Source organism: Vulpes vulpes, chromosome 9 (assembly GCF_048418805.1).
Source record: "Vulpes vulpes isolate BD-2025 chromosome 9, VulVul3, whole genome shotgun sequence".
Classification (NCBI taxonomy): Eukaryota; Metazoa; Chordata; class Mammalia; order Carnivora; family Canidae; genus Vulpes; species Vulpes vulpes.
The window spans coordinates 33861379-33888260 of record NC_132788.1 but is presented as its reverse complement, the minus strand read 5'-3'; the positions used below and the strand labels follow the sequence as shown (position 1 = coordinate 33888260).

Here is a 26882-nt window from a genome sequence, read left to right as displayed (position 1 = left end):
TAGGTTTTATAAAACATCTTTTACTTAAAAATGAGGCCTCCTGGGGACTATTAACATGGATGTGTCACCTGTGAATAAAGCGAAGTTAAAGCATGAAACATAACTGACATAAAATTGGTGAAGAGTGCTTTGCAACCATTTTACACTAATAAATATTACTCTTTTAAACCCCAGTGCATCCCTACTGAGCTTGAATCCTGGTATATGAAAACCCCTTTGGGTTGGGAGAGCATTTGGAGCTGGGATGTGCAAAATGGACGTGGGGCTCAGTTTTGGAGTTGGTGGCAGGGGTGGAGGGAGGGAGGGAGATGTCTAGCTGGGAGGAGAGAGGGCACCAAGGGACTGACAAGGTGGTGAGGGGTGGATGGGTAGGGGTGGAACTGGGTGACTGAGGACCATTAAGAAAGATGTCTGAGAGTCAGAACAGGTCATCCGTGTTGCTGTGATGTAAACCTGCCATCACTTCCACCTCCTGCAAACCTTCCATTGAATTCACCTTGTATAAGCAAGGTGACCATGAAATTATAAGCTCTCTGGGAATTCACAGAAATCTAGGAAGGTTACTGGACTTTTAATAGGGTATGGAATGGAGGTTTGAGCAATCTTATCTAGCAGGGAGGTCTGAGCAGGTGGCTGGATTACCCAAAACTCTTTAATGTGAGTGAACTTTATATACATATAAATATGTCATTCTTCCTGTGAAATTCACATATTTTTAAACAAGGAGATGAATAGAGAGATGCAAATCATATATCAACAATTGAATTTGTTTGAAAGTACAAAAGCTCAGTGAGTATCTTTCATACTATTCTCTGCTTTCTCTTTCTGCATTTTGATATGTCTCTACTGCAGCAGTCTCTCAGATGCAGCCAGAAGATGAAAGACATTCCCAATGTGCAACTGGGAGGCCTGGGAAGTAAGGTGGTCTTAATAATACATGTTCTTTTCCCACCAACCTGTAGAGGTAGAAAAAAGTCAATGAGAAATCAGGAGTCTGTTGAAGTAGATAAACAGAGTCTCAAAAAGTCCTATTACTACTTACTTCCAGGGTAGAGTCTGATGAAAAGTTTTCGCACCTCATCATACACCCAAATCAGAATGGCATATGGCACAGCCACAAACCAATACTGAGGCCTGGAAGCAGAAGGGAGGACGGTAAGTCTGAATGGATCCAAAGAAAGGGCCGAGCCCCCTGCCAACGGGCAGAGGGCTTCTTGTTCATTTTCTCTGCTCTATTGGAAAGAAAAGTACATCCCTTGGGTCACATAAAATTGGAAAGCTTCTATTTAAACTGGACTGGGACTGGTAGAAGCAACATCTGCCTTTAAAGCCGCCTAGTGGATGAAGATAGAGATGGGACGGTGAGGTTTGGAAAACCCATTCCCTCTTCTGACAAAACTAGCGGGTCAAAATCTGACTAAACTAGAACTGATTTGGTTTTACCTCTTTTGAAAGTCTGGAGAGGAAAAGACCCCCTGGAATCCTGATGTTTATTTAAGCTGTGACAGCTCACAACAGGGCTCTTTCCTATTCATTGTTGAAGGAGAACTCACCGGAGCATTGTGAAATTCAGGGCTGTGATACTTCCAAGTCCATAGGACAGGATTAATGCAATGATGATCTGCGAGGCAATTCCCACCCAGATGACTTTATTTCTACAAGAAACATAAAAGCAAACAGATTCTGAACTCACACAGTCACAGGACCACACACCCAGTGTAGTCAAAGCCTTGTGTATTATATACCCAACCATTCCTGCGGAAGGCCCAGGATTCAACCCAGGAGATTAGATGTGAGCAGTACCTGAAGAGACCCTGCTGGAAGATGGAGTTCCTCCTGGTTTTCCTGATGATTAGATCTGCTATTTGCTGGACCATGATGCCAACAAAGAAAGCCGTATAGCCCGTCCATTCTAAGTATTTCCTCTGGTACCATGTCTGTCAACAGACAAAAAGGAGACCATGAGACCCCAAAGGGAAAACTGCAGGAAGATTTCAATGTAGTTCTGTAAAGTTTTACTCTCTCCCCACCTCACCAAGATTGACAAAAGTTCACCTTCTAGTGTCTGAAAAGAAATTTTTTTTTTCTTTACTCAGTTGAGTCAGGAAAGGTGCTAACTTAATTGATCTGGCCCTACTGTGGGTGTTGTTGGACTGGTTACTCTTCCACACAACTGCAAAGCCAATGTAAGAAAATGAGCTCAAGGCATCAAATTTGAAAGCAGAGACTGAGTCCTGGCAAAGGCCAAACCTACGTAACAAAGGGGCACACAGCCCTATTAACTGAGAAAACTTTCACATCCTCTCTCATTAAGGCTGTCCAGGGCATGAAAGTTCTGTATCAGTCTGGGCAAAGCAGTGAGAGTAGGGCAGAAATGGGGGATGCTGAAGGCAGAGTCTCCTTCTCTTACCCACTGTTGTCCATAGCTGTCTTCCAAGTCATTCACGTTGCTGTCTTCCCATTCCACCCGGAGGTTAATGAGAATATTGGGTTTAAACCCCTCTTGTGCATACACAGTGAAATACACAACAAAACCTCCCACGGCTTGTATGAGGCCTAAAAGAACAAGAAAGATAAAGGCAGAGGTTCTATCAGGACTTTGGAATTGCCCCTGTGCTCACTCTCCTCTCAGTCCCTCCTCCCATCTCCAGCCCTGCCCCACGAGGAGAAACACAGTTTCTGATGGACTGGAATGAATTCTTGGGGTGGTCCCTTGTCTGATAGGTCAGAGATGCTCTCATCGTACCGATGTGCAGGTAAGAGTATATGGCAAGTTGCTCGTTCACCAGTCTATCTTTTTTCTTGTGGCGAGGCTTCCTGTTCATAATGTCACTTTCAGCTTTCTCATAGGCCAAGGCAATGGAGGGGATCTAGAGGAGGAGACAGTCCATGAGACTTAGCCCTGGAACTCTGTGTTGTATCAGCAGAGTGATAACGACAGTGGCATAGCCAGGAGGCCTCAGGTTGAGCAGTGAGGCTGGTGGATTGTGGTGAGGGGTGGGGCAGGTTATGGAACTGGTCTATCTAGGGTGTATGCAATAGGGGTGCATTGCTTCTAAAGAATTTAAAAACAGTTGGCTTTAAAAATCAATCTGCTTTTTTATTATCACCATGTGCTGGCAGTTTTAAAGATGCTAGCTATAAAACACTTTTCCCTTCTGGGGCAGATGTTTTCTTAGGCATGCCACTGGATCATACCATTTCCTGCACAGATCCTCCTGCCTGGAAGGCTTGTTAAAGGACAGATGGCTGGGCCCCACCCCCCACCTCCAGTCTTTCCCAAGGTCTGGGCTGGGCTCAGAGAATCTGCATTTGTAACAAGTTCCCAGGTGATGCCTGGACCACACTGCAAGAAGCACTGCTGTGGAGAAAAAGAAGTGACTTGAAAGAGCCCGAAAATGATTTGACTGTAAACCATGAGGACTGCAGTTCCCCTCTAAATAAGAATGTCTTTGGCCTCTCTGCAATGTGTTGATGGCCTGGGTATTATACAAAACAAGAGAGTAGGAGGCGGCCATTTGCAGCATTCTCATTGTGAATTCAGTTCCCTCCCTGTTGCCTTTTTCCCCTTTGCCATGTGGATAGTTTCCTAAATGGATACAAACCAGAAGAGGGAGGGCTTAGGTGACATTATTGTACATCAGTGTGAGGCCTGATCAGGTCTGAATAACTGCTACTTCTAACTGTATTTTGGTGAGGGGCTTTCAGGTCACAGATTCTTCTACTTGACAAGGGGGCAGTTGTAGGTTATCACATTGGCCACTGGGCCCCAGCGTTACAGGGGCTATTCATGGATAGTTCTATGTTCTCAAAGGGGAGGGAGGCACGGAAGCTGAAACTGACCAACAGCACGTTTTGGGGGGAGGGCAAAGAACTCTTGTCTTGAAAAGCTCTTACACTAAGTGAAGTGGTTTTAACTTCCAAACATTTGACAGATCTCTCTAGTCCTTTACTTTGATGTGTGGCTGGTGGACCAGCAGAATTGGCATCACTTAAAAGTGTGTTAGGAATGCAGGACTTCTGGGCCCATCATGTCAAAGTTTGAGGAGCACTAATTTCGTCTAACTCCTTGCCCTTGAGGGTAATGCCCTGGAAGTTTACATCACCTGGGACAGTTATCAGGTCCTGTTCCCTTTAGAGCTACTTACTATGTCTGTGCCCAAGTCGATGAACAAGATAGTAATGGTGCCAATGGGCAGGGGAAGCCCAACAATGATGTAGATCAGAAAAGGGCACAGCTCGGCAATGTTCTTGGTCAGGGTGTAAGCGATAGTCTTCTTCAGGTTGTCGAAGATCAGACGACCTAGGCAAAAATGTTGTTGCCATAGGACTTGCTTTTGGTCTCTCAGGTGATCCCTGTCTTGGTTAGACCCCTAGAGACCTCACTCACCTTCCTCCACCCCTGTGACTATGGATGCGAAGTTGTCATCCAGCAAGACCATATCAGCTGCATTTTTGGCTGCATCAGAGCCTGCTATCCCCATGGCGATCCCAATATCTGCCTTCTTTAGGGCTGGAGAGTCATTAACTCCATCCCCTGTCACGGCGACAACTGCATTCTGTGGGGACACATGAGACACTAGGAGTCAGCAGGTCCAAGGGGTCACAGGTAGTGCAAGATCAACACAGTCTCCCTTCCCTCTGGAGGATGTAGGGAAAACTGGAGCTGAAACGAGGGCCTGTTTGGGGGAAAAGATAAAGCCGGGAAATCCCAGAAATAAGTACAATGAACTCCAAAGATGTGCTCCATTAAAACCATTGTGTACAGCAGGCTAAAGTTGGGCACTGGGTGTCAGACTATATGTTGGCAAATTAAATTTAAATTAAAAAACAAGACAAAACAAAGAAGATGCTAGTTGAAAGAGGCTTTCTAACCAGGAAAAAAAAGTAAAGTGGATCTCTTATATCTTGTATGTCTTTACAATTTTTTTTCTGTATCTTACATTTTCAGATATTTCTATACCCACACCTACCATAGTACCAAAGGTTTCACTGTCAGAAAGCCCTGCATGCAGGAGGGGCTCTCTCAAAGGAGAGTAAAGGGTCAGCCCCCTGAGAGGGTAAAAACATAAGGTGATGAAGACAGGCAAAGAATTGTCTTGAGGTGTTTTTTTTTTTTTTTTTAAAGATTTTATTTATTTATTTATTTATGAGAGACCAGAGAAAGGCAGAGATATAGGCAGAGGCAGAAGCAGACTCCCTGCAGGGAGTCTGATGTAGGACCTGATCCCAGGATCCTGGGACCATGCCCTGAGCCAAAGGCAGATGCTCAACCACTGAGCCATCCAGGTGCCCCTCATGAGAGGTTTAAAAAGTGATTTAGCCCTGATCTGGGATCCAGATCTCAGCCCTGCATTTCCCCCATAGGATAGTGACAGACCTGGAAGGTTCTCTAGGCACTGCTGTCCACCTACCTGCCTTTGACACCCCTCTACGATGATCAGCTTCTGCTGGGGGGATGTCCGGGCAAAGACAATCTCTGAGTAGTTGGTTAGGAGCTCATCCAGCTGCTCTGGGCTCATGTCCTTCAGCTCTGCGCCAGTCACCACAGCAGCTTTAGCATCCCTAGAAGGGCCAGAAGGGACTGAGTGAGGCCAAATGTCGGATCTTAGGCTAAAACACTGTTCTGGGCAGGAAGTGGGCTGAAGCCTCTTTGACTTTACCTGGCACCCACAGTCCTTGACACCTAATACTCTAGTGGGATAATAGGGGTTGTGAGTTCTGGGGACACTGGCCTCCATTTCAAGACACAGAACACTGAAGCTAAACAGTAAGGCCATTTCCTGATATTGTATGATAGGAATAAGCCAAGTAGCCTTTTGCTTGCAGGAATGGGTGGAAACATTCCTGGGGCAATATTTTACTCAAGGAGTAAAAGGAAGGTAAAAAAACCTTCCTGTTCATGTTTTGGGTCTTAGAATCAGCTTCTGCCAACACACATGGGTAAACAAGTCTTTGATGTTGCTTATTTCAGATTTATAGTGTCTATTGCACAATATGCTGTGTAGGGAGAACAACTTATTACTGAGGTCCTCTTTGATGAGAACTACTGTCTGCTGCTGATAAAAGTAAGGTTCTAGAAAGTACTGATAATGCAGATCTGATTGTGTCGTTCCCTGCTAGAACATTTCAGAGGTTTTCTGTTGTACTTGGAGCAGACCCCAGAGTTCCTAACTTGGTCTGCAAGGCCAGGTGCAGCTGGTGCTGCTGGGCTTCACCTCCTCTTTGGCTCTCCCCTGCAGCCCTTCATGCCCTCCATTGCCCTCACGTCTTCATAGGTCTTCCACCTTTGCCAGGAATGGGCATATCTCACCTTACCTCCCCTGACTAACACTCTACATTTCAGCTTTCAAATCTTAACTTATAGACTATACTTAAAAAACACTGCATGACTTTTTCTTTACATTTGTTTGTCTTAAGCTTTTTTAGGTATGTGTTTTCCTGTTGGTGCTAAAAACCAGAATCCTAGCACTTGACTCGAACTATAGGTATCCCTGTGTTCTGGTAAAAAAATTATAAAGTAAGATGAGAAGAAAAGGGTGTGTCCTTTCTCCCCACAGTGGCAAAAAGTATAGTTATTGTATGATCATGAAGCTACAGTTGATAAAGTAGATAACTGAAAATATTCACAAAAGAATCTATGCCATCTCTTGTTCAGTTAAGTGAGTTGCACAAAAATGTATTACCCTATTATTTTTAAAAACAAAACGAATTTTAAAAGTTCCAAAAAGTTTTGTTGAGGAGTGTTGTTTACACAAAGGAGTGTTGGAATACTCTTAGACTTCAGATGTTGTTGTTTTCAGAGGCTATGATATAACTCTGTTTGGTTGTCTTAACTGGTAATTTGCTGTCCTGCTAATAACTTATTGACTGACAGCTCCGTATTCTAAAAGGCATAAATGCTTGGGGTAAACTACAAGAGGTTCAATGGTCTCTCCTTTTTTCCCTGCATTCAAGAAATTATAATAATGCCAATGACATTTATTTTTACACTGAGATTTTGGAGTCTTTATCATTTATATTGTCAAGAGTCCAGGTGACTCTGGACTCCTCTGACTGCTTGAACCCTTGTTCTCTGTGTGTCCTTCATTGTATTTCACTGTACTTATCACATCACAATTAGTTTTTATTTTTTCTTTTCCTTTGCCTAGATGGAAAGCTCCCAAAGAGCAGGGATTGTGTCTGGTCTGTTTGCTACTATAGTTCCAGTGTCCAGGACAGTGCCTGGCATATTGTTGGCACTCAACAAGTAATTGTTGAGGGGCACGGGGGCAGGGGGCTCAGTCAGTTAAATATCTGCCTTCGGCTCAGGTCAAGATCCCTGTTTCTCTCTCTCTCTCCCCCTCTGCAGCTCCCCCTGCTTGTGCTCTCTCTCTTTCTTTCAAATACATAAACTCTTTAAAACAACAAGAAAAAAATAATTAATTGTTGAAAGAATTAATACATGAGTGAGTGAATGAATGGATGAATGGACTAAAGGGTGGACATGATTACAAGAATCAGGAGACAAAAGGAAAAACTGAATCTCTCCTCAGGAAGCTTTCATTCTATTTACTACAAAATAAAAAAAGAGAAGTGCATGTTCACATAGCTATACATCATGAAGCAACTGAATAAATAATATTTTGAGTGCACTAGGAAAGTGCACCAAACACAGAGGGTTTTTAATATTTCTGATTATACAACTGGATCAATGGCAAGTAATTTCATATAAATTTTGTTTCAGTTTTTCTCACTCTAAATTTGGTGCTGAAGTTTTCAGATCTACTCCATTGGGTTTTTAAATTTCTATACAGAATACATCATGGGTAACTTTCATGGTACAAATACAGTTTAGCGTTACCCTGAGAGAGTGCCTGGCAAAAAGGGGATTTGCTCCAAACAGCACAGCTCTTTAGGGCCAACAAGGATAAGGACTTGGGTAAGACTTTAGTTTCTGCTACATTGGTTCTGTGCTTACCGTTTGTTAACTTGCTCCACAGCAATGTGGAGGCGTTTTGCAATGTCTTCCACTGTCTCACTGTTGGCTGAAATGATACCCACACTCTTGGCAATAGCTTTGGCTGTGATTGGATGATCACCTGTAACCATAATAACCTAGAACACAAACAATGAGAAAGACATGTGGACAATGAGAAACTCAGCTGGCCAGACAGAGCAGGGATAGTTCAGTATCACCTACTCTATTGTGACCTGGTAGAATGTGATTGGTGAATCATTGTGGTTTGCCCTTATGGGCAGTTCTTGATCTTTAGATCAAAGACAGAAGTACCTCATTGGATCTATCCTTACTTCCAAGCTGCTTATATCTCTTCCTCTGACATTAGAGGAGGCCCTTTCCCTGTGAAAGGGCTAGTGGATGTATACTTGAGACAGCCTCATATTGCTTCAACAGTCTTCATATTAACATGGACTGGAATCAATATTTTGGCTTTGGTATTATGAAGACAAATGGATTTTGAAGGCTGAACCTTGAGATTAAGTAATAAAACCTTTTATTATCTATCATATCTAGGGCAAGATAAAGTCAACTCATGGCATTTTCACTGCAGTTACTATTGTGGTTTGTTCCACATAAACACATTTTGCCTTTATTGGTCAGTTAGTAGAATTTTAGTATAGTGAAAGTAGAGATAAAAAGGGGGTGGGGGATTATGATATTTACCTGAGACTTAAATACTGACTATCTCCTATGATATTTTTAGAGAAGGATACAACATAGATGGAGGACTTCTTAAGAGAGGAAAAGAACTCCCACCTTGATCCCCGCACTCCGACATTTGGTGACTGCATCAGGTACAGTGGACCGAGGGGGATCAATCATTGATAAGAGCCCCACAAAACAGAGGTTAGATGTGGGAAAGTTTATGGCATCTACATCAAATGTGTAAGTTTCTGGAAACTCATCTGCTGGCAGGTAGAGATGACAAAAACCTGGAATGCATGTGAATTTGAGAGTCAATGAAGTTAGGATAAGAAATAACAAAAGAAAAGGAAAAACATTTTCACATACTCCTTTACTATTTTACTAATACTTGAGAGTATTCCAGAATTGTTTAATTCTTTCAATTCCATAAGGCATGCTATAATTAGGAAGGACATATTTCATCCAAAAGTAATTTACTGTGTGTCCACTGGATTCTCTGTTATGTTCTGGGGATATAGAGACCAAGAAGGGATAGCCTTTGCTTCTGAAGATGTCTCAGTTTAGTGTGACAACAAAGACATAAAGAAGTAAAGCATAAAAAAGCACAGTGAGTGTCACAGAGTAGAGCCACCTGGGTAATCAAGAAAGACTTCTGCAAGGAGGTAACGTATGAGTAGACTCTTGAGAGAGGAGTTAGACATTTTCTAGGGAGAAGGGAGGGAGGGTTGGGGATGGGAAGGCCATTTGAGGCACAGAAAACAGCATGTGCTACTGCAAAAACTAGGGAAAGAATCCAGGGTACCAGGGGGATGGTGTGAAGCTGTCTTTAATCAAGGTAAGTATGAGAGAAAGGCCATTTGCAATGGAGAACTTTTTGTAATTCAGAAGGGATCTGCTTCAAACAGGTTAAGGTGGATGGGATTCCTCTGTCTGGTGGGACTCCCAAGATCACATGACTTTTTCATCAGCTTTTATATCAAATTTATTATCAGCATGTCCCACTGCCTTACACACTTCAGTAAAGCACAGGGCAGAGTCTGAGAGGTCAAACACCAGGTTCCTAGAGCAATTCTTGTCAGATGGGTATCAATCCTGCATTGAAAACACGAGCTGGTGCTGTGGGTTATTTAAGGCATGCTTAAAGTATTATCACCTCATTTAATTATTTCATTTGCCCTACAAGCTGAAATATCCTTTAGAAACACATTCCACAGATTCCATCTCTATTGGCAAGAACCTTTATGATGTTTAATGAGCCTTATCATCAACTGTGAACTTCTGTTACCTAGAATTCATATTCTGTAGTTCACAGGTCCCATTTTGTCAATCCAGGATTGAGTTTTCATGACAGAACATACCCTCTGAGATCACTAAAGTTACCACAATTAGGCTCCTACCACCATGGCAGCATTTCTGTGGTTCCTTCCACCTCTGACAACTTCTGTCTCTATTACTGGTAGTAGTGTCCCTACTAAGCAAGTGAGAAACTTCCATATTATTTTAAACTTATTTTTCTCCTCTGACTAGTGGCTAAATCTTACCAGTTCTGCTTCCACGAAGTCTGTTGTGTCTGACCCCCTCCTTCACATTCCTAGTGCCTTGGATCAGATTCCCACCCTCTTTTACCTGAATGAGGGCAACCACCTCCTCCTGAGACCCATGCCTCTCCTCTCCTTGCTGCTGCCAAGAATTATCCTTTAGAAAACACTGTAATTCTGACTGGTCCACTCACCACAAAGCCTTTAGTGGCTCTCTCTGACTATGGGTTGGAACCCCAGTTCCTCACCCACACAAGGCACTCCTTATCATGCATGCCCTCCAATCTCTTTCCTGCCCATTTCCTGGGACTATGCCATCTCATCTACCTGTAAAACTCAACAGACTGCCCCACTTATAATGTGTGCACACATCCCATCCACTTCTAACTCTGTGCTTTGGCTTATGCTGTTCCCTCTATGCCAATATTTTCCCTCACCTCCCTTCAAGAATTATCGTGCAAGGCCCAGTTTATCCTCATATGTTTGTTTGTGATATTCTTCTTCCTATGATTCACATGGATGCCATAGCCACTCCACTAGATAACAAGCCTGTCTCCTCTTGTGCCCTGACCTGGCATAAGGCTCTAGAGCCTTACACCCAAGGTAACAGATAAGGGTTCTGCAACCAAGAGCTCACCCAGCACACGCTCCCCTAGGCCTCCCAGCTCCATGTATGCTGTGTGGAAGGCCTCGGCTGTGCTCTTGTCTAGAGGCTGCTCCTGGCCATTGACCATGATGGTGCTGCACTTCTCTAAGATCCTCTCAGGGGCCCCTTTCATCACCATGAGGAAGCGCTTGTCGTTGGGGTCATCCGTTTTGTGTATGGAGAGCTGAGAGGGAAGGAATTGAGCGTGTTAGGTACTCCCTGCCATCAGATAATGACGCCATCCTTACTTACAGGGGCCTGAACCAGACAGACCTCTTAATTAGCAATATTACAAGAAGCTTAAAGACATCCTTTCTCTCATGCAGCTACTTATCCTTGACATGCAGAGGAGAATTCACTATAGGCGTATTCTATCCTTTTTGTTTTGAGGTCAAGTAATATGCAGAGATCTAGACTCGGTCCAGCTCAGAGAGGCACTCTGAATTTGAATCCAAAGTAAGTAAATCTCATCTCTCAAACAGAAACTCATTGCTTTTGGGGAGGCCAGATATGGTTGTCACCCTGTGAAGTCATGTGTATTGAACCAAATCTCCTGAGGATGCCTGTGGGGGTCAAGGGACTGTGAGGTACCTCATCTCACTTCTTTTCTCCACCTCCCTGTCATGGATAGCACCCTTTCAGTCCCAGGCTATTTTGAGCTCAGGCAGACAGAGGGTAGGAAGTGGATACTCTCACAGGCTTTCAGGACAGTTACAAAGTAAATAACACAATTTTAACATCAATATCCTCTCACCTACTGATTCTACTTCCAGAATCATCCTAATAAGGTAATGAGAAAAAATCTGAAAAAAACAAAACAAAACAAAACAAAACAAAAAACATATAAAATGGATGAGTCTTATGGAAACCATTTTCATATACCAGGTGCTCTTCTAAGCCTTCAAAAGGAATTTCGGGAAGCTGGAGTGTTTAAAAGAGAAACTGAGTTTTAGTAACTCAGTTACTGAACAAAAAAACAAAAACCAGAAACAACACTACCATTTTAGGTCTATCAATTGATTCTAAATCAGTAGTTCTCAGCCTTCTGGATACCAGAGAGGAGCACAATAAAAAATTAAAAAGTAGAGGGCAAACATAGCTTGTTTTTTTTTTTTTTTTTTTTTTTTTATGGCCATGTAAGCACATTAAAAAACCTCAACTAACTAAAATCAAACCAAAACTTTCCATCTATTATCACTATCATTTTCTCAAAGATAGAATATTTGAACACTTAAAAAGTAAGAATAATAAACATTTTTATAGTGCATATTCTTTTAAGTGCTCACATATGACTCATTTAATTCTCAAAACTACCCTAAGGCTGTGGGTATTATTATTATCACCTTTTACAAGGAAGGAAACTGAGGTGCAGAGAGGTTAACTGGCATGTGCAAGGTTATGCCATAATAGGTGGCTGAGCTGGGATTTGAATTTAGGCTAGTAGGTTCCAGAGTCCCTGCCTTAATCTGGTAGCATATAAAGGATAATCTTTTAAATTAAATACATTCATCCTTACATAAAACTTTATAAAATACTGTCCTAATTTTCCAGTTTATCACACACTATTGGAAATATTTCTATGGGCCGGTCTCAGTTTGGGGAATTGCTATTCCTCTTTCTATTTTGTTTCCTTTGGTTGAATGATACCCTAGGGACCTTCCAAGGCCATGACCTCTAAGACTCTTTTTTGAATGTTGCTCATATGTAGATATAAAATGGCACTGACAGCCTCCAAAGAGGCTCTTTGACCTCTTCTGTAGTAACCCACACAGATCCTTCTATCTAGTCCCAAATCTGGGTAGCCTACTTTCTCCCTCAACATTTAGTACATGAGGCCTCATGGAACCTGCTTTTTTCTCATTCTCATATGATGAGGAAAGTCTCTACTAGAGTAGATGGAACCCTAGCAGGATTCTGAATCTTAGTCTTGATTAGAAGACCATTCAATCTACCTCTTAAGAGCACAGACTCCCTGGGTCTGTTTGAATCCTGGCTCTGGCCCTTACTAGCTGTGTGATAATGCTCTGTACGTCAGTTCCTCATTCCCTACCTTGTAGAGTTGAGAGAATTCAGTGATGGATTACATGTGGAAATTAGCATATAATAACTAACATTACTGTTGTTATTTTAGGATCGTTACTCAATCTATTTTCACTTCTGTTTTGAATAAGACTTCTGATTTACTGGCTTTAATATTTGACTTCATACGTTTTTTAGTTGTCTATTTGGCTAACTATAATTCTTCATTGGCTTGTTATCCACAAAGATGTTTGCAACACAGTTATTTCCCAATCCTAAATGCCATCCAAACAAAATGTGTCAGTAAACACAGGAAAGTTTTACACAAGCATGGTTACCTTATTTATATACTTTCCTGTTATGCAAAGACCAAGTCACAACATCCTGCTCTTAGCTTTGGAGTCTTTGGGAAGTCTTACCTGCAGCAATAAACTGGGCTACAAGCTCTCATTTGTCCCATCATGGACAAATGAGAGGAGGATGGAGCTATTTGACTGTTGGCCAGCCTGGAATGAGGGAAGACAGCTAGGCAATGATGGCCATTTTCCCTCTGAGCAATGGGTAGAAAGGAGGTCCCTGTCAACTACATGGGGAAGAACTAGAAAGCAATGTGGCTGGTAACAGTCACCTATTCATTGGTCTTCACAAAGGGCAATGTTTACTCACAAGGCCCAAGCTAAACTGTTCTGCTTCTGTGTTGTGGTAGAGAAAGCATGGCCTTGGGAGTTGAAGAGATAATGTGAAAATTGGTTGTGCCACTTAGATGCTTGGATAACTCTGGTCACATCAACATTTCCTAAGGGCCTGTTTCCTCACCTAGAAATTGAGATTAATTAGTCCTACCTCAGGCTTATCATGAGGATTAAAAGAGAATGTATGTAAAGTGCTGGATACAGACTAAGGAAGCAGTAAATGTTAGTTCTCCCCATTCTCTTACTTTTCATTTATCCTTTGGGATGTGGCTTTTGCCCCTCACCTGTGCAAAAGTTACCTGTGGGGGTGGAGGTGGCATGTGTGTGTGTGTGTGTGTGTGTGTGTGTGTGTTTGGAGGGTGTAATATAAATCAATCATTTATAGGAATAGCCAGGCCCTGACAAGGTCTTCACTTCTCGTTTTTCTTTACCTACTTCTGGCAAAGGAAAGAGGCCAGCAAGGGAAACTTGTTCTGGGCATACCAGATGCCAAGGCCCTGTATTCCTGTATTTTTGGAGTCAAATATCATTCAAAATACATACTAAAAGAACACTTAGAGGTAGAAACGCCATTCTTTGATAACAAAGATTTGGTTGTGAGGGAAAACTCACCTGAAATTTGTTGGTCGAGTTAAAAGGAATTTCAGCTACTTTGTGGTTTCTTTTTCTAATTTCCATCACATCACCCAGAATGACCTCTGAGAACTTCAGAAGAGCAGTTTCTGAGGCATCTCCAACCACAATTCTCTGAGAATCAAGAGATAACAAATATTTGTAGCAATATAATCTGTTCTTTTGTAATTATTTTCAATGAGCCAGCATGTAGCCTAAACTCAAAAAGCAACCACACCACAATTAGCCACTGACTGAACCATGGTGGAGGTGTTAAACTGAATGGTGCTGCCTATTGGCATTAAGGAAATTCAAAACACATAGAGCTCTATGAGACCTGGAGGGTTGCATGAAAACACTAGCTATGAATTAGTCTTAAAAGATGAATAAGACAGACAAAGGAACAGAAGAAAGCCTTCTGGAAATTAGAATGCTATGAATGAAGGCATGAAGTGGAAGTGTTCCACTGTAAGTGCTGGACATATGGGTGGACTTGGGGGATGCTCTGAAAGTCAGGTAAGGTCTAAAATTCGAGAAGCATAAAACAGATGCATGGAAAGTTTTTGAGCAAAGTTAAGTGAAGCAGTTCCTCTAATAAAGTATTTAAGGAAAATTACTGGTATGCAAGAAAGACTAGAATCATAGAGGCCAATCAAGAGGTTGGTATAATTAGTTAAATGTAAGGTACTGGCAATAACAGAAAAGTAAAATTATATAGTTATTTGAAGCAAGAATAAAAGGACTCGGTGATTCACTAGATATTAGGAATGAAGAAAGTTAAAGATTACTCCCAAAAGTTTTGGCTGGGATGACCATAAAGTGGTTATGTCATAGGAAAATAGAAAAGGGACAAGATAGTGATTTAGAGCCAGGTTGCGTACAGGTGGAAGGTGTCAAATATGATTTGAGAGTCTAAGCTGGCGAAACTTTCAAGTGGGAACACACAGCTAATTGGAGATCCAAGGAGTTTGGGTGAAAAATCAGGACTAGAGAGAAGGATTTAAACGATATGGACAGAGAAGTGATGGGCCAAGGAGAGAATTGATGAGCTGTCAGACAAAGAAAGAAAACCAACCAAACAAAAAGTATAAGAAAGAGTAAAAGTCAATGAAGGAAACAGATGGCATATAGAAAAGCTAGGAGAAGATAGATTCAGTGACTCAGAGGGAGAAGGAGGGGAGGAGAGGAGAGAGGAAGGGGAGGAGGGAAGGAGAGAAGGAAGAAAAGTTTGTTTTTGTATATTCTAACATTCCAGGGCCCCTTAGAACTGCATCTGCTGCCAAGAGGAATATATTCTAAGGTCAATCCTTCTATTTCCTTCCAGTTATATTTTAAACTTCAGTGAATGGCATTTATGTAATAGAGAAACTTTGATTATATCTCCTTAGCTTGTAAAGGAAAGTAACTTAAAGGTACATTCATTTTCAGGAATGAGACAAAATTTTCAATAGACCTCAATCAATGTTCTGAGGACTTGTAGACATCTCTGTGATTTCTCAAAGCTGGGCAGAGTGAAGAAAATTTTCTGCAAGGCTTGTGAGTCAGACTTGCTCTTACTAGAACACACTTTACTCAGTTGGAGAGATTTCAATCAAGCATCAAATCAGAACAAAGAAAGTAATTTCAAACTGGCTGTGATTTAAGACCGAGTGATACTGAAGCTTTACCTTCATGATGGGGACACTTTCTTGTCCTGGTTTGAACTCAGCTCTGTTACACAATGTTATTATCTTTGATAAGGAGGCCCAGGTCCCAGAGCTTTGATCAAAGACTTGGTCTGGAAAACAGAACAGTGGATGCTGTGGATGCTGGGCCTAATATCTATACTATTCAAACAATTCTCTGGGATTGCAGACTAAAGCTGCCATGTTCTCCTTGGCCCCCTCTGCTCGAGTCCACAGCTTCAGGCCACACTGAATGTTCCAGAAGACTTACTTGAATGGTCTTCACTGGTGTCAGCTATGAAGATCTGGTTGTCAAACCACAGATGGGCCACGGTCATCCTATTCTGGGTCAGAGTCCCAGTTTTGTCTGAGCAGATGATAGAAGTGGAGCCAAGGGTCTCCACCGCTTCCAGGTTCTTCACCAGGCAGTTCTTCTTGGCCATCCGTTTAGCTGTCAGGGACAGAGTCACCTAGAGAGAGAGGGAGAGGACGAAGCTTTGAGAAAAATCAACATTTTGAACTCAGGCTCCATAACAAAGAAGCAGCAGAAGCCAAACTAGTTTCAGGAAAAAGGTATAGTTACAGATGCAGTGAAGCTCACCCAGTGGCTGATAAACCACATAAAGCCCTATCCATATGTCGTAATCCTTTTATTAAATGTAGGAGGCTGGGATGCGTGGGTGGCTCAGTGGTTGAGCGTCTGCCTTTGGCTCAGGGCGTGATCCTGGAGTCCCAGGATTGAGCCCCATATCAGGCTTCCTGCATGGAGCCTGCTTCTCCCTCTCCCTATGTCTCTGCCTCTCTCTCTGTGTCTCTTGTGAATAAATAAATAAAATCTTTAAAAAAATGTAGGAGGTAAACAATGCGCCCAAGTTCCTCCGTTGTATAAATGGCCAAGGATTCTTTTTTCTTTTTAAGGAATGTGAGAATTTGGGACCCCTGGGTGGCTCAGCGGTCGAGCGTCTGCCTTTGGCTCAGGGCATGATCCCGGGATCTGGGGATCGAGTCCCACATCGGGCTCCCTGCGAGGAGCCTGCTTCTCTCTCTGCCTATATCTCTGCCTCTCTCTCTCATTAATAAATAAATAAATCTTAAAAAAAAAAAAAAAAAAAAAGAATGTGAAAATGTAGAGAAGGTGTCAGGCTTCCTGAAAATCTGTAAGTGGTGGTTTGGGTCTGTCTTATATAGTTCCTTTTTTTTTTTTGTCTTTTCTAGCTCCTAATGAGAAAGATAACATGCAATTTGCCGATGGAGCCCTTAAAAATGAAAATATAAAGTTTTCTAGGACAGAGTTAAAAATGTTAGCAATATCACAATGTCTTTTGTCTCTCTAAGGAACAATCTATTCAGGATATCCCATTGTGTCCCATGACAGTGAGGGACTGTCCCTTTGAAGATGGAGGAGATTTGAAGTGTATGGGTGAGTGCTACCCAGCACAGCAGAATGCCACGTGTTCCTAGGGTCAAGGGACAGGCCACCTGGAATCATGGACTCACAGTGACAGTGGCCAGGAGACCCTCAGGCACATTGGCCACAATGATGCCAATGAGGAAGATGATGGCGTCCAGAACCTGATACTTCAGGGACACTGCGATGATGAAGAAAAGGATGCCGATGGAGACAGCCACTCCTGCCACAATATGGACAAAGTGCTCGATCTCAATGGCAATGGGTGTCTTCTCATTTCCAACTCCTGAAGCCAGTGAGGCGATCTGACCAATGATGGTGCGGTCGCCTGTGTTGATGACCATGCCAGTTGCTGTGCCTACAGGTAAAGTAGACATTTTATTCCGGGGATCCTCAGCTATGAGGATCTGCTTCCAGTCCTCTCTTTGCTGGTTTACATGATCAATTAGTACACATTACAAAGTTCTCTGGACTCTTTAGTTCCACGTTTTGTCCTTGCAAAGCTTTATAGCAAGAGATGGTAAAAAGACAAGAGCCTGTGGGGGGCAGAAGTGATATGGGTGGGGCATACGGTCCTGAGAACCAGCTGGACTTACCTTCAAGACAGGTTGTAGAATAGAAGGCAATGTTCTTTGTTTCCAGGAGACTATCATGGGTAAACTCAGAGGAGCGGGCCTGGGGCTCAGATTCTCCAGTGAGAGATGAGTTATCTACCTAGAAGAAATTTTGAAAAAAAAAGCTCCAGATCTGGCATCTTGTTCCCTGTCCCAGTTACACTGAGATCTAAAAGGACAACAGAACGTCAGCTAGTTATCAGCATGCTCTTTGGGGCACCCCATGATGATGCTTACCTTACACCCCTGAGCAGACAACAACCTGATGTCTGCAGGGACCCGGTCTCCCCCCTTAATCTCCACTATGTCCCCCACCACCAGTTGCTCTGCAGGGATTGTCTTCTTCTCCGAATCTCGAATGACAAAAGCTTGCTGCAAAAGAAAACAGTGAAGGTGGCCTCAGATCCTGGAATGACCCCAACCCTCCTCCACACACCCCCACATCTCAGGGATGGAAGCCACAGCTGTCAGAATGGCAACAATGTGACAAAAAACTTTTACTTGGGGACAGAAGACACTAAGTACTATCTCCTTTTTGAGGAAGAACTCTTGGAGATATTCTTCAAACCAGAAAACTCTGTGGGCCGATACAGCAAATTGACAGTCCTGAGCATGACAGACAGACAATTAAGCATGAGTGATCTTGGATGGGATGTTGAGGAAGAACCCTGATGGCTGAGCCAAAGGGTTTAATACTCTTGCTCGGGTCAGGAAAACTTTCGTGGAGTAGGAGGCTGATCTCCCACTTCTTAGCATGGATGATTCCATCCAGAACCCTCTCCAGCAGGCAGCTCTATGGGCCAGGGCAGTATGGTGTTTGCACTGTGCTGACAGTGGTGCAAGATCTCCCTAGAGGCCTCCTTCATGGGGTCTGGCAGGAAGACAAGAGCAGTGGGCGTCCCTCACTGTAATTTGAGGCAACATGCCAAGACGCTCCAAAATGGGTGCAAAAATGGTCACAGATAACAAATTGCAAGTTGACCTCCTTGGCTACCAGGGAATATTCCCAAACTTCTACAGGTCACTCTTGGAAGCACCTGAATTACTTTTGTTTGAATAGTTCACCAAAGCTCAAGAGCAGTAATAGAAAATATTGTGCAGTGACTGATGTTTATCCTATTTTGCTCGACTAAGCATTTTCCTGTATCTTATTTCTCTGATCATCTCAAAACTCTATGCAGAAATAGGGCTTCAAAAGGATGGTCTAAGACTTCTCAGATAGCATAGGGGGGTGGAGCACAGACCTTCTGCCTCAGAGGCCCCACTCTCCTCCTTATCTGATGCTTCTTCATTTGAAGTGATATGGAGACCAGAGAGGGATGGCTGCCACTCACCTGTGGGATCATCTTGTTGAAGGTGGACATGATGTTGGTGCTTTTTGCCTCTTGGTAGTAAGCAAAGATTCCTGTTAAAATAACGACCAAGGCAAGCACACAGCCCAAGTATACCTGGGTAAGGAGGAGAGCATCAATCAGAAAAACATTAGGCATGAGGAATGGGCCAGGTCCCTGGGCTAGAGCTCTCCATGGTAAGGAGAGACATGGCAGTGGTATGCTGGTGTCATTTACAGGCCACAAAATTTACCCATTTTAAAGTATGTAAGTCAATTATTTTTTATGAATTCATATAATTTTGCAACAATCACCACAATCCAGTTTTAGAACATTTCCATCATCCTAATAAGACCACTACTGCCCAGTGGCAATTATTCCCCACTCCCACCAGTGCTGGCAACCTCTGACCTGCCTTTGGTCTCTAGGGTGTGCCTGTTCTGGACATTTCAGACCAAAAGAATCATAAAATATGTGGCCTTTTGCATCTGGCTTCTTTTTCTTGGCATCATGTTGGTCAGTTCAGTTTTTTTGTTTTGGTACTAAGTTATCAGTAGTCACAGATGCTCCCCATGTTAAAGGGACACAAGTAGCTTCGAGAAGAGAGAACCCCAAAATATTTCACATGGATATAGATCTTTTTTTCCCCTTAGGAACTTATAGTTTGTCTCTCTCTCTCTCTCTCTCTCTTTAAAATTCATGCTTATGCTGCCTCTGAGACATCAAAAGTCAGCTATAATTTCTATTTTACAGCTGGTAAAATTATTGATTTTCCCAAACCTGCACAGGGATTGGTCAGTGTAGACTCCTGATTACAGCCCACCACTCTGCCCACTAACAGCCTTAATGGTTATTTCCCATTACTAGTTTAGCAAACCCTGGAAGAAGACCCCCTTACATCATCTAGGGATGAGGACTTATTCATGGAGTACTGGATCCCATACGCAATCCAGCACAGGATGGCTCCTATCCACAGAAGGATGGAGAACCCCCCCACCATCTGCTTGAGGAACTTGATGATCTCTGGTGTTTCCTTGGGAGGAGTGAGGGCATTGGGCCCATTCTGAGCCAGGAGCTCAGCAGCTTGGGTGCTGGAGAGACCCTGAGAAAGCCAGACAAAAACACATAGAAATTAGACATTCCTCTTCCCTCAGATTGGACATTCATTTTTCTGCAGGTTGAGGGTAGGAGGGCCTGGGAAAAGTGGATGATGCCCCACCTCCCTCAACTCTCACCTTTTTAAAAAGAATATTTAATATTAATGCTTAATATCAGCTAGGCAATGTACTCCATCAATTTGCTATTTACTCTTCAAAATAACCCTCTGAAGAAGGTGCTATTATTAGCCTCATTTTACAGATGTGGAATTTGAGGCACAGGGAGGTTAAATCATCCAGCTAATAAATGGTACCAGGCAACCTGGCTCCAGAGCCACTATATTATACTCTGCTAAGGCATTTTAATTTCTTGGAGATTTATCCAGATATAGGAGTAACTTGGCTAAGGAGAATTTGAAATATAAAAGCTAATCACCGGGTCACCTGGGTGGCTTAGTGGTTAAGCACCTGCCTTTGACTCAGGTCATGATCCCAGGGTCCTGGGATCAAGTCCCACATTGGGTCCCCACAGGAAGCCTGGTTCTCCCTCTATCTATGTCTCTGCCTCTCTCTCTCTCTCTCTCTCTCTCTCTGTGTGTTTCTCATGAATAAATAAATAAAATCTTAAAAAAAAAAAAGCTAATTGCTACAGTTAAGGGCAATGTGGTAACTATCCAGAAAATATTCTCTATTCTAGAACTTCTACATATTGTATGGGCTAATTTTTCATCCTTAAGTTTTGTGTCTTTCTGCTTTTCTCTATATCCATCCCAAGTTCTTTTTGTTTTTTTCCACCCCAAGTTCTAAGTTCTTTTTTTTTTTTTTTTTTTGCAAGTTCTAAGTTCTTACTCATCTTCAGAGTCTTAAATTCTACCAACCTCTGAGACCCACACGAGCAGTCATTTTTTGCTCGAAGCCCTCGCTTGTAAGCATGCCTGCACAGGTGTACAGAGGCCCCTCCACCTGCCTTGAAATCCTGTATTGTGATTCATAAGGGTTTTTTTTCCTCCAAAACTATCCTTTATGGAGAAAGTCTTGTCATTACTTTTTCTTCCTTGTCATATTGTTAACTACTTAAAGGACAGCTTATATCCTTGGGATACCTAGGTGGCTCCATTGGTTAAGCATCTTACTCTTGATCTTGACTCAGGTCATGATCTCAGCGTCATGAGATCGAGCCCTGCCTTGGGTTCCACACTCAGAAAAGTCTGTTTGAGATCCTCTCCCACTGCCCCTCTCCCCACTCGTGCACATGTGCTCTCTGTCTAAAATAAGTAAAATAAATCTTTAACACAAAAGAACTCTATCCTTGTTGATTTTTGTGTCCTTTATAGGGTGTACTGCTTGTTCTGTAATAGAGGCTCAAATATTGGCTGAATAACTGGATTTGAAGTCACTAACTTATAGTCAAAATAAAATTCATCACCTTCTCCTTTCCACTTTTTTCTCTAAACTCTCAGTCCCATGCCCTGCCATGGCCCTCTTGACCACCTGACCAAATCTCCTCCTCCTCTTGCTTCTCTGCCTTTGTAACTGGGATCAGGGATTTGTTAAAAAAAAAAACAAACAAAACAAAACTCAGTGAAACAAAGTCCTCTCAGTTATTTCACTGAAATGTCTCTTGAATCTGTCCCTTTCCCTTCCTATCTTACTGCTGCTATCCTATTTTAGTTCCTCATTTTATATTCCCAGGTTATTGTCTCATTCTTCTAGACCCTTCCATCTTCTACCTTAGGTTAAAAAAAAAATCTATCCACCTACCTACCTGCCTACCTATATCTATCTCTTCTACCTACCTATACCTGCATATACCTACCTACTTATATCTGTATATCTTACCTTTTGAAAGCCAATCTTATTTAAAATTACTCCCCTGTTTAGAAATTGTATATAACTAATGTAGTCCTTATTCCTTAGTCTGATATGGAAGCGCTTGATGGTTTCACCCAAACTACCTCTCCCCAATCTCCTTTTCTCCCCCTTCTCTGCCCTTTCCACACACATTAGCTCCCAGAAATCCCATACTGCTCTCCAAATGTACTCTGTCCTCTCCTGTCGCCTGGGCACTCTGCTCACGTAAGTTCAAATCCTCCTCCTATGTCCTGATTCAAATGCTGCACCATCCAGAGAGCCTGTTCTGGTTCCTCTGGTCAGAATCTATCACTCACTCAGCACACCATTTAAACCTCTCTTTGCCATATAAGTTGAACAGACTGGATGTTATAATACTCCCTTATACACCTGCCTCCCCTGCTGAACTGCTTACTCCTTAAGACCAGGGATCACCTGTCCCTCTTTGGCCCTCACTGCTAGTCTTGTGCGTTGCACATGGTATGTTTTTTTTGCTGAGTTGAACAGATGTATCCAAATCTCCTCATGTCAAGACACCAAAACTTGTGAAATTTAATTTGAGTTTAAATTCACATAAGGAAGCAGTCTTCCTGTGGTAGGGGAATTTGCTAGATGCCTGAGAACACAACAGTATGCCCCAGAGTCATTGTTCCTTCTCAGAGGAAGAGGTGGACAAGCAGGGTTCTAGACTGTGACTCTGGATACTCACTTTTTAACACTGGTTTTCCCCATTCTTTGATAAGATCATTATACTTCCTGGACACAGGGATTAAAAGTAACCTCTGACCATGACCATAAGGAAGTTTCTGAGCCTTTCTGGGGAAACCACAGCTTTCCTGAAGTTACAATCAAAAGAAATGTTTATAGCCAGGTGTCCAGCTCAGCAGAGGGGCTTGACTCTGGGCCTTGGTTCACACACACCAGCTCTTGAGACTAACAACCATCTCTCACATGCTGGGTGTGTGGGTGACTGGCATTCTCAAAGTTGTTGCTTCATCCTAAAGATGATATCTACTTGTCCATACACCCTAAGCACATGGCTTTGTACAGCCCTTGGCATAGTCCCAGGGCTTCTCCTCCCAATCCCCAGGCCCCTGATGACTTACTGTAATGATGTTTGTACCATATTTCTTTTCCAGTTCCTTAATGCTGAGTTTGTGGTCATCCTAGAGTCCATGAAAGGAAGAAGAGAGTGCATTAATAACTCCAAAACACTGAACTCTAAGCTTTGACCAACCCATGAAAACTGAGAGTAGCACTAAGGATAGGAGGGGGCCAGAGAGTAAGGGAAAGAGAAAACTTTCTGTGCCAGGTGGTTATTGCAGTGAGGGAAGAGAGAGCCTTGCTACAGAAGAGGCTTGCTCTTCTGATTCACCAGCCAGGGGATTTCCTGGCCATCCCTTGAGTTCAGACTTAATTTGCCATTTACCACATATTAGCTGTCTTTAGTTTTTACAAACAAAGCAATGCATTTCATCTCAAACTGCTCTCCAACACAGGCAAGTTCTAGCACACCTGTCTGCTCTCCAGCTACTAGTGATCTGGATACTTAGTTCAGATCTGAGTTCGGGGGTTAGTTGAGGGTGATGAGCAATACCAAACAGGGGCTCAGACTTGAAGGGGCCTGTACTGAGAGGCAGAGGGTCCTCCTCCGTTAGCCCTATCTTTGGGGATGAGAGCATGGGGGAGAGGCTGGTGGGTGTGGTGGGGGCCTGTGGCGCACTCTGCTGGCCAGCGGTACAATAGCTCAAGGTATCACCCTGTGGCCAGGCATAGTCATGGTCATTCTGCAGCCAGGGACACTTTAGTTCTCCTCGAGGTTCGAATGTGCCAGAGGGCATCCCAGTTTGCTGTCACAAATTAAATTACAGGATTCTTGTGCAAATGTTGGGAAAGAATGACAGATGTTCCTCCCTCAGCACAGAAGCAAGGTAACACTGGCTAACACTATGAAATTTATTTGTCTATATTATACATCTTCACAAAATGCTCAAAGAAGGGAGAGTCTCCTCATAATAAATAGGCATATGATAGAATGGATATATGTTCATGTTATAAGTGGCAATTTCAAGGAAGACTAAATATGTCTTCAATCCTAAATGATAGAGATACGTAGGAAATAAGAACGACTATCTATTATCCGGTGCTATTTCTCCTGCTTTATGTCATTTAACCCTCTTAACAACTCCAACAAGTAGGCACCACTTTTAATTCCTATTTTTCGAAATTGGAAATGAATGTCAATAAAACTGGATTTCAGGTCTGTCCAATTTCAGGGCTGTGTTCTTAGATGTTTCTCAGAACATACACGGGCAAATACCCAGTGTTGTGCTGCTAAACGTTTAACAAGCTCTTCAGGGAAAATAAATGAAAAGCTCTGATCTGTAGCATTTACTGATTTCTCACCATAGCCAAATTCCAAGCTGCTAACCCAATGTCAATCAACTTGCCAAATTCCTGGATATTTAACAATTGGCTCTCTTAGCTCCCATGAATCCATATTACTACTATCTGCTCCAACAATAACAGAGTTTCAAAGTCTGCAATGAACTGCAGGGACAATCTAGTAAGACTTTGAGCTCAGTGTAAAAGTTTTCCCCTGACATTCCTAAAACATAACCTGTCACATTTCAGTTCTGAGGCAGAACTGAACCTGTAACCTGTAACCAGCTTTAATAACTCCAAAGTTCTTCCTTAACAGTTCTTCCTTAATAATATCAGGCTTCCATAAATTACAAAATTATGAATTATAAATTATAACTTAAATCACAAAATGCACAAATTACAAAATATTCTTACTCTTTCCTCACTTTTCTCCCTCACCCATGCAAACTGTTTATTTCCCACTTTACCTAAAGAAAATGGAGCTTACATCAAGGAACTGAAGCTGGTAGTTTGCTCCTAGTTACCAAACCCTGAAGCGGAACTTAATTGAGCCTATGGTCCTGTGAATCCAAGCCCAGTATTCTTACTAGTGAAAGGATTCTTTCTCACAGGGCATACATAGCCACACACCTAGCAAGGTTTAGTGGTTTTGGTTTTCCTGCCGCATGGTTCCAGCTCCAATAGTTTACCTTATCAGCTAAAAACTGGTAGTTGGCTACTGGTATCTTCACAAAGCAGCCAGGAAAGGAGAAAGGTCTGGGCTGTGCCTGTGGAGACTGGAATCAGAGGCTCTTTCCTTAGAGTTCCAGCTGGGAGTGCCTACAACCAGAATGCAGGAATCCCACAGAAGGCCTGACCCCTGGGCAGATATTATCACACCATTTATTTTAAACAAGGAAACAAATCTCACGGCGATTTTCAAATCCTTGAGACTGATCTTACTTTTGTTAAGAGGTAGGTTATAGGGGCAAGTTCTCCAGGGGAAAGGGCAGTACTCAGCGCATCCATTTGGCTAAAAGACCACATCAACTGACCAGATCCAATTCTTTCTTCAGCTTCTCTGTATGGTGATCCTTTTTGGAGTGGAAGCAGTTCTTCAGGCCTCTGTACCTTTCCTTGCCATCCTCCTTGTCTGTTTGCTCAACGTCTTTTGTTCCACTCAGCTCCACAGAGTAAATTTCCAATGTTTTCTGAAAGGAAAAGCAGAGGTGCAATATTGGCCCAAGATGGGTTTTCTGAAAAGGTGTGGAGTGCTTCTGTCTGTGAGTCAGGGCCTACGGGGAAGGGAGTCCCCTCGGTGCTTGCGTTCTCTCCGCTCGGGATTGTGGATTGTGGAGAGGTTCTCCCCATTTCCAAATAGCAGCACCCAAGCCCTCTCCTTTCTTCACCACAGCCCTGCGGGCCTCTCCTCCAGGGAAGGTGGGCAGTGACCTCCTCCAGCTGGAGACAAGCCCCCCCTCCGGGAGCCCCAGGGTCTCCCTGGGACCTCGCTACCCACAGCGCACGCCGGCTGTGCGCCCCTCCTTGGATGGGGCGGGCCCCCCTGCGCTCGGCGAGCCTCAGTCTCCGGCAGAGCGGGCTTTACCGATCCTCATGCAGCCGGTAACCCTCGCCGGATCGGAGCCGGCCTTGGACCCCCGGATTTGGGTCTTCACCCCGGGCAGCCCCGGGGCGGGCCGGGAGCCAAGCAGGATGCAGAGGGAGCGCAGAATAAAGACCGCCAGGCCTTCCTCTTGCCCCCGGCGCCCCCGGCGCCCCCGTCCGCACGTCCCCGGCAGGCGGAGGGCCGCACGCACCTTGCCCATGGCGAGGCTGCCGGCGGCGGGCGGGCTCCGCGGCTCCGCGGCTCCGGGGGCGCGCAGGGCAGGGCAGGGCGGGCAGGCAGGGCGGGCGTCCCGGCGGCGGCGGCGGCGGCGGCTCGAGCCCAGGCGCACCTCCCGCGGCCGAGCGCCAGCCGCTGCCCCGGGAGGCGGTACCCGCCTTAAATGCCGCCCGCCCCGCCCCCGATCCTACCGGTCCGCCGCCCCGGGAGGCGGGAGTCCCGCGGGCGCGGGCCGGCCGTGCGGTCCCCGGGCGCAGCCTGCGCTGGACGAGCCCCGCCGGCCTCACCCCCTCACCCGCCGGGCTTGGCGGATCCGCCGGCGGCCGAGGACTGGCGCGGGGGCCAGCGGCGCGGGCGGGGGGTGGCCCCGGGCACTAGTGCTCCCTGCGGGGTCCTGGCCTTTTGCAAAAGGCAGCTTGAGGATGGGAGGCTGGGATCCCTGGGTGGCGCAGCGGTTTGGCGCCTGCCTTTGGCCCAGGGCGCGATCCGGAAGACCCTGGATCGAATCCCACGTCGGGCTCCCGGTGCATGGAGCCTGCTTCTTCCTCTGCCTGTG

At 44.0% G+C, this 26882-nt stretch overlaps 1 protein-coding gene across 1 annotated transcript; it reads right to left on the bottom strand.

Annotated features, from left to right (window-relative positions):
- On the bottom strand, positions 1 to 26372 carry ATP12A (ATPase H+/K+ transporting non-gastric alpha2 subunit). Its single transcript, XM_072719738.1, has 23 exons — positions 26301 to 26372; positions 25539 to 25694; positions 23226 to 23285; positions 20070 to 20273; positions 19175 to 19288; positions 18078 to 18212; positions 17823 to 17940; positions 17316 to 17584; positions 16090 to 16288; positions 15822 to 15931; positions 14155 to 14289; positions 10823 to 11015; positions 8759 to 8934; positions 7961 to 8097; positions 5415 to 5565; positions 4391 to 4559; positions 4149 to 4303; positions 2747 to 2870; positions 2411 to 2556; positions 1804 to 1937; positions 1554 to 1655; positions 1043 to 1134; positions 1 to 956 (listed from the first exon to the last, which is right to left on the bottom strand). Exons 1-23 carry the CDS (start codon positions 26307 to 26309, stop codon positions 928 to 930), a joined length of 3117 nt encoding a protein of 1038 aa, XP_072575839.1. The 5' UTR covers positions 26310 to 26372; the 3' UTR covers positions 1 to 927.
- Between the last annotated feature and the right edge of the window lie 510 nt (positions 26373 to 26882).

What these genes read in the sequence shown, in the direction of transcription:
- ATP12A (XM_072719738.1), bottom strand. An exon ending in AGTCCTCATCCCTAGATGAT is followed by an intron (nt 19,289 to 20,069) that starts GTAAGGGGGTCT and finishes CTCCTTACCCAG; the next exon opens with GTATACTTGGGCTGTGTGCT. An exon ending in TTCTACAACCTGTCTTGAAG is followed by an intron (nt 17,585 to 17,822) that starts GTAAGTCCAGCT and finishes CTTTACCTGTAG; the next exon opens with GCACAGCAACTGGCATGGTC.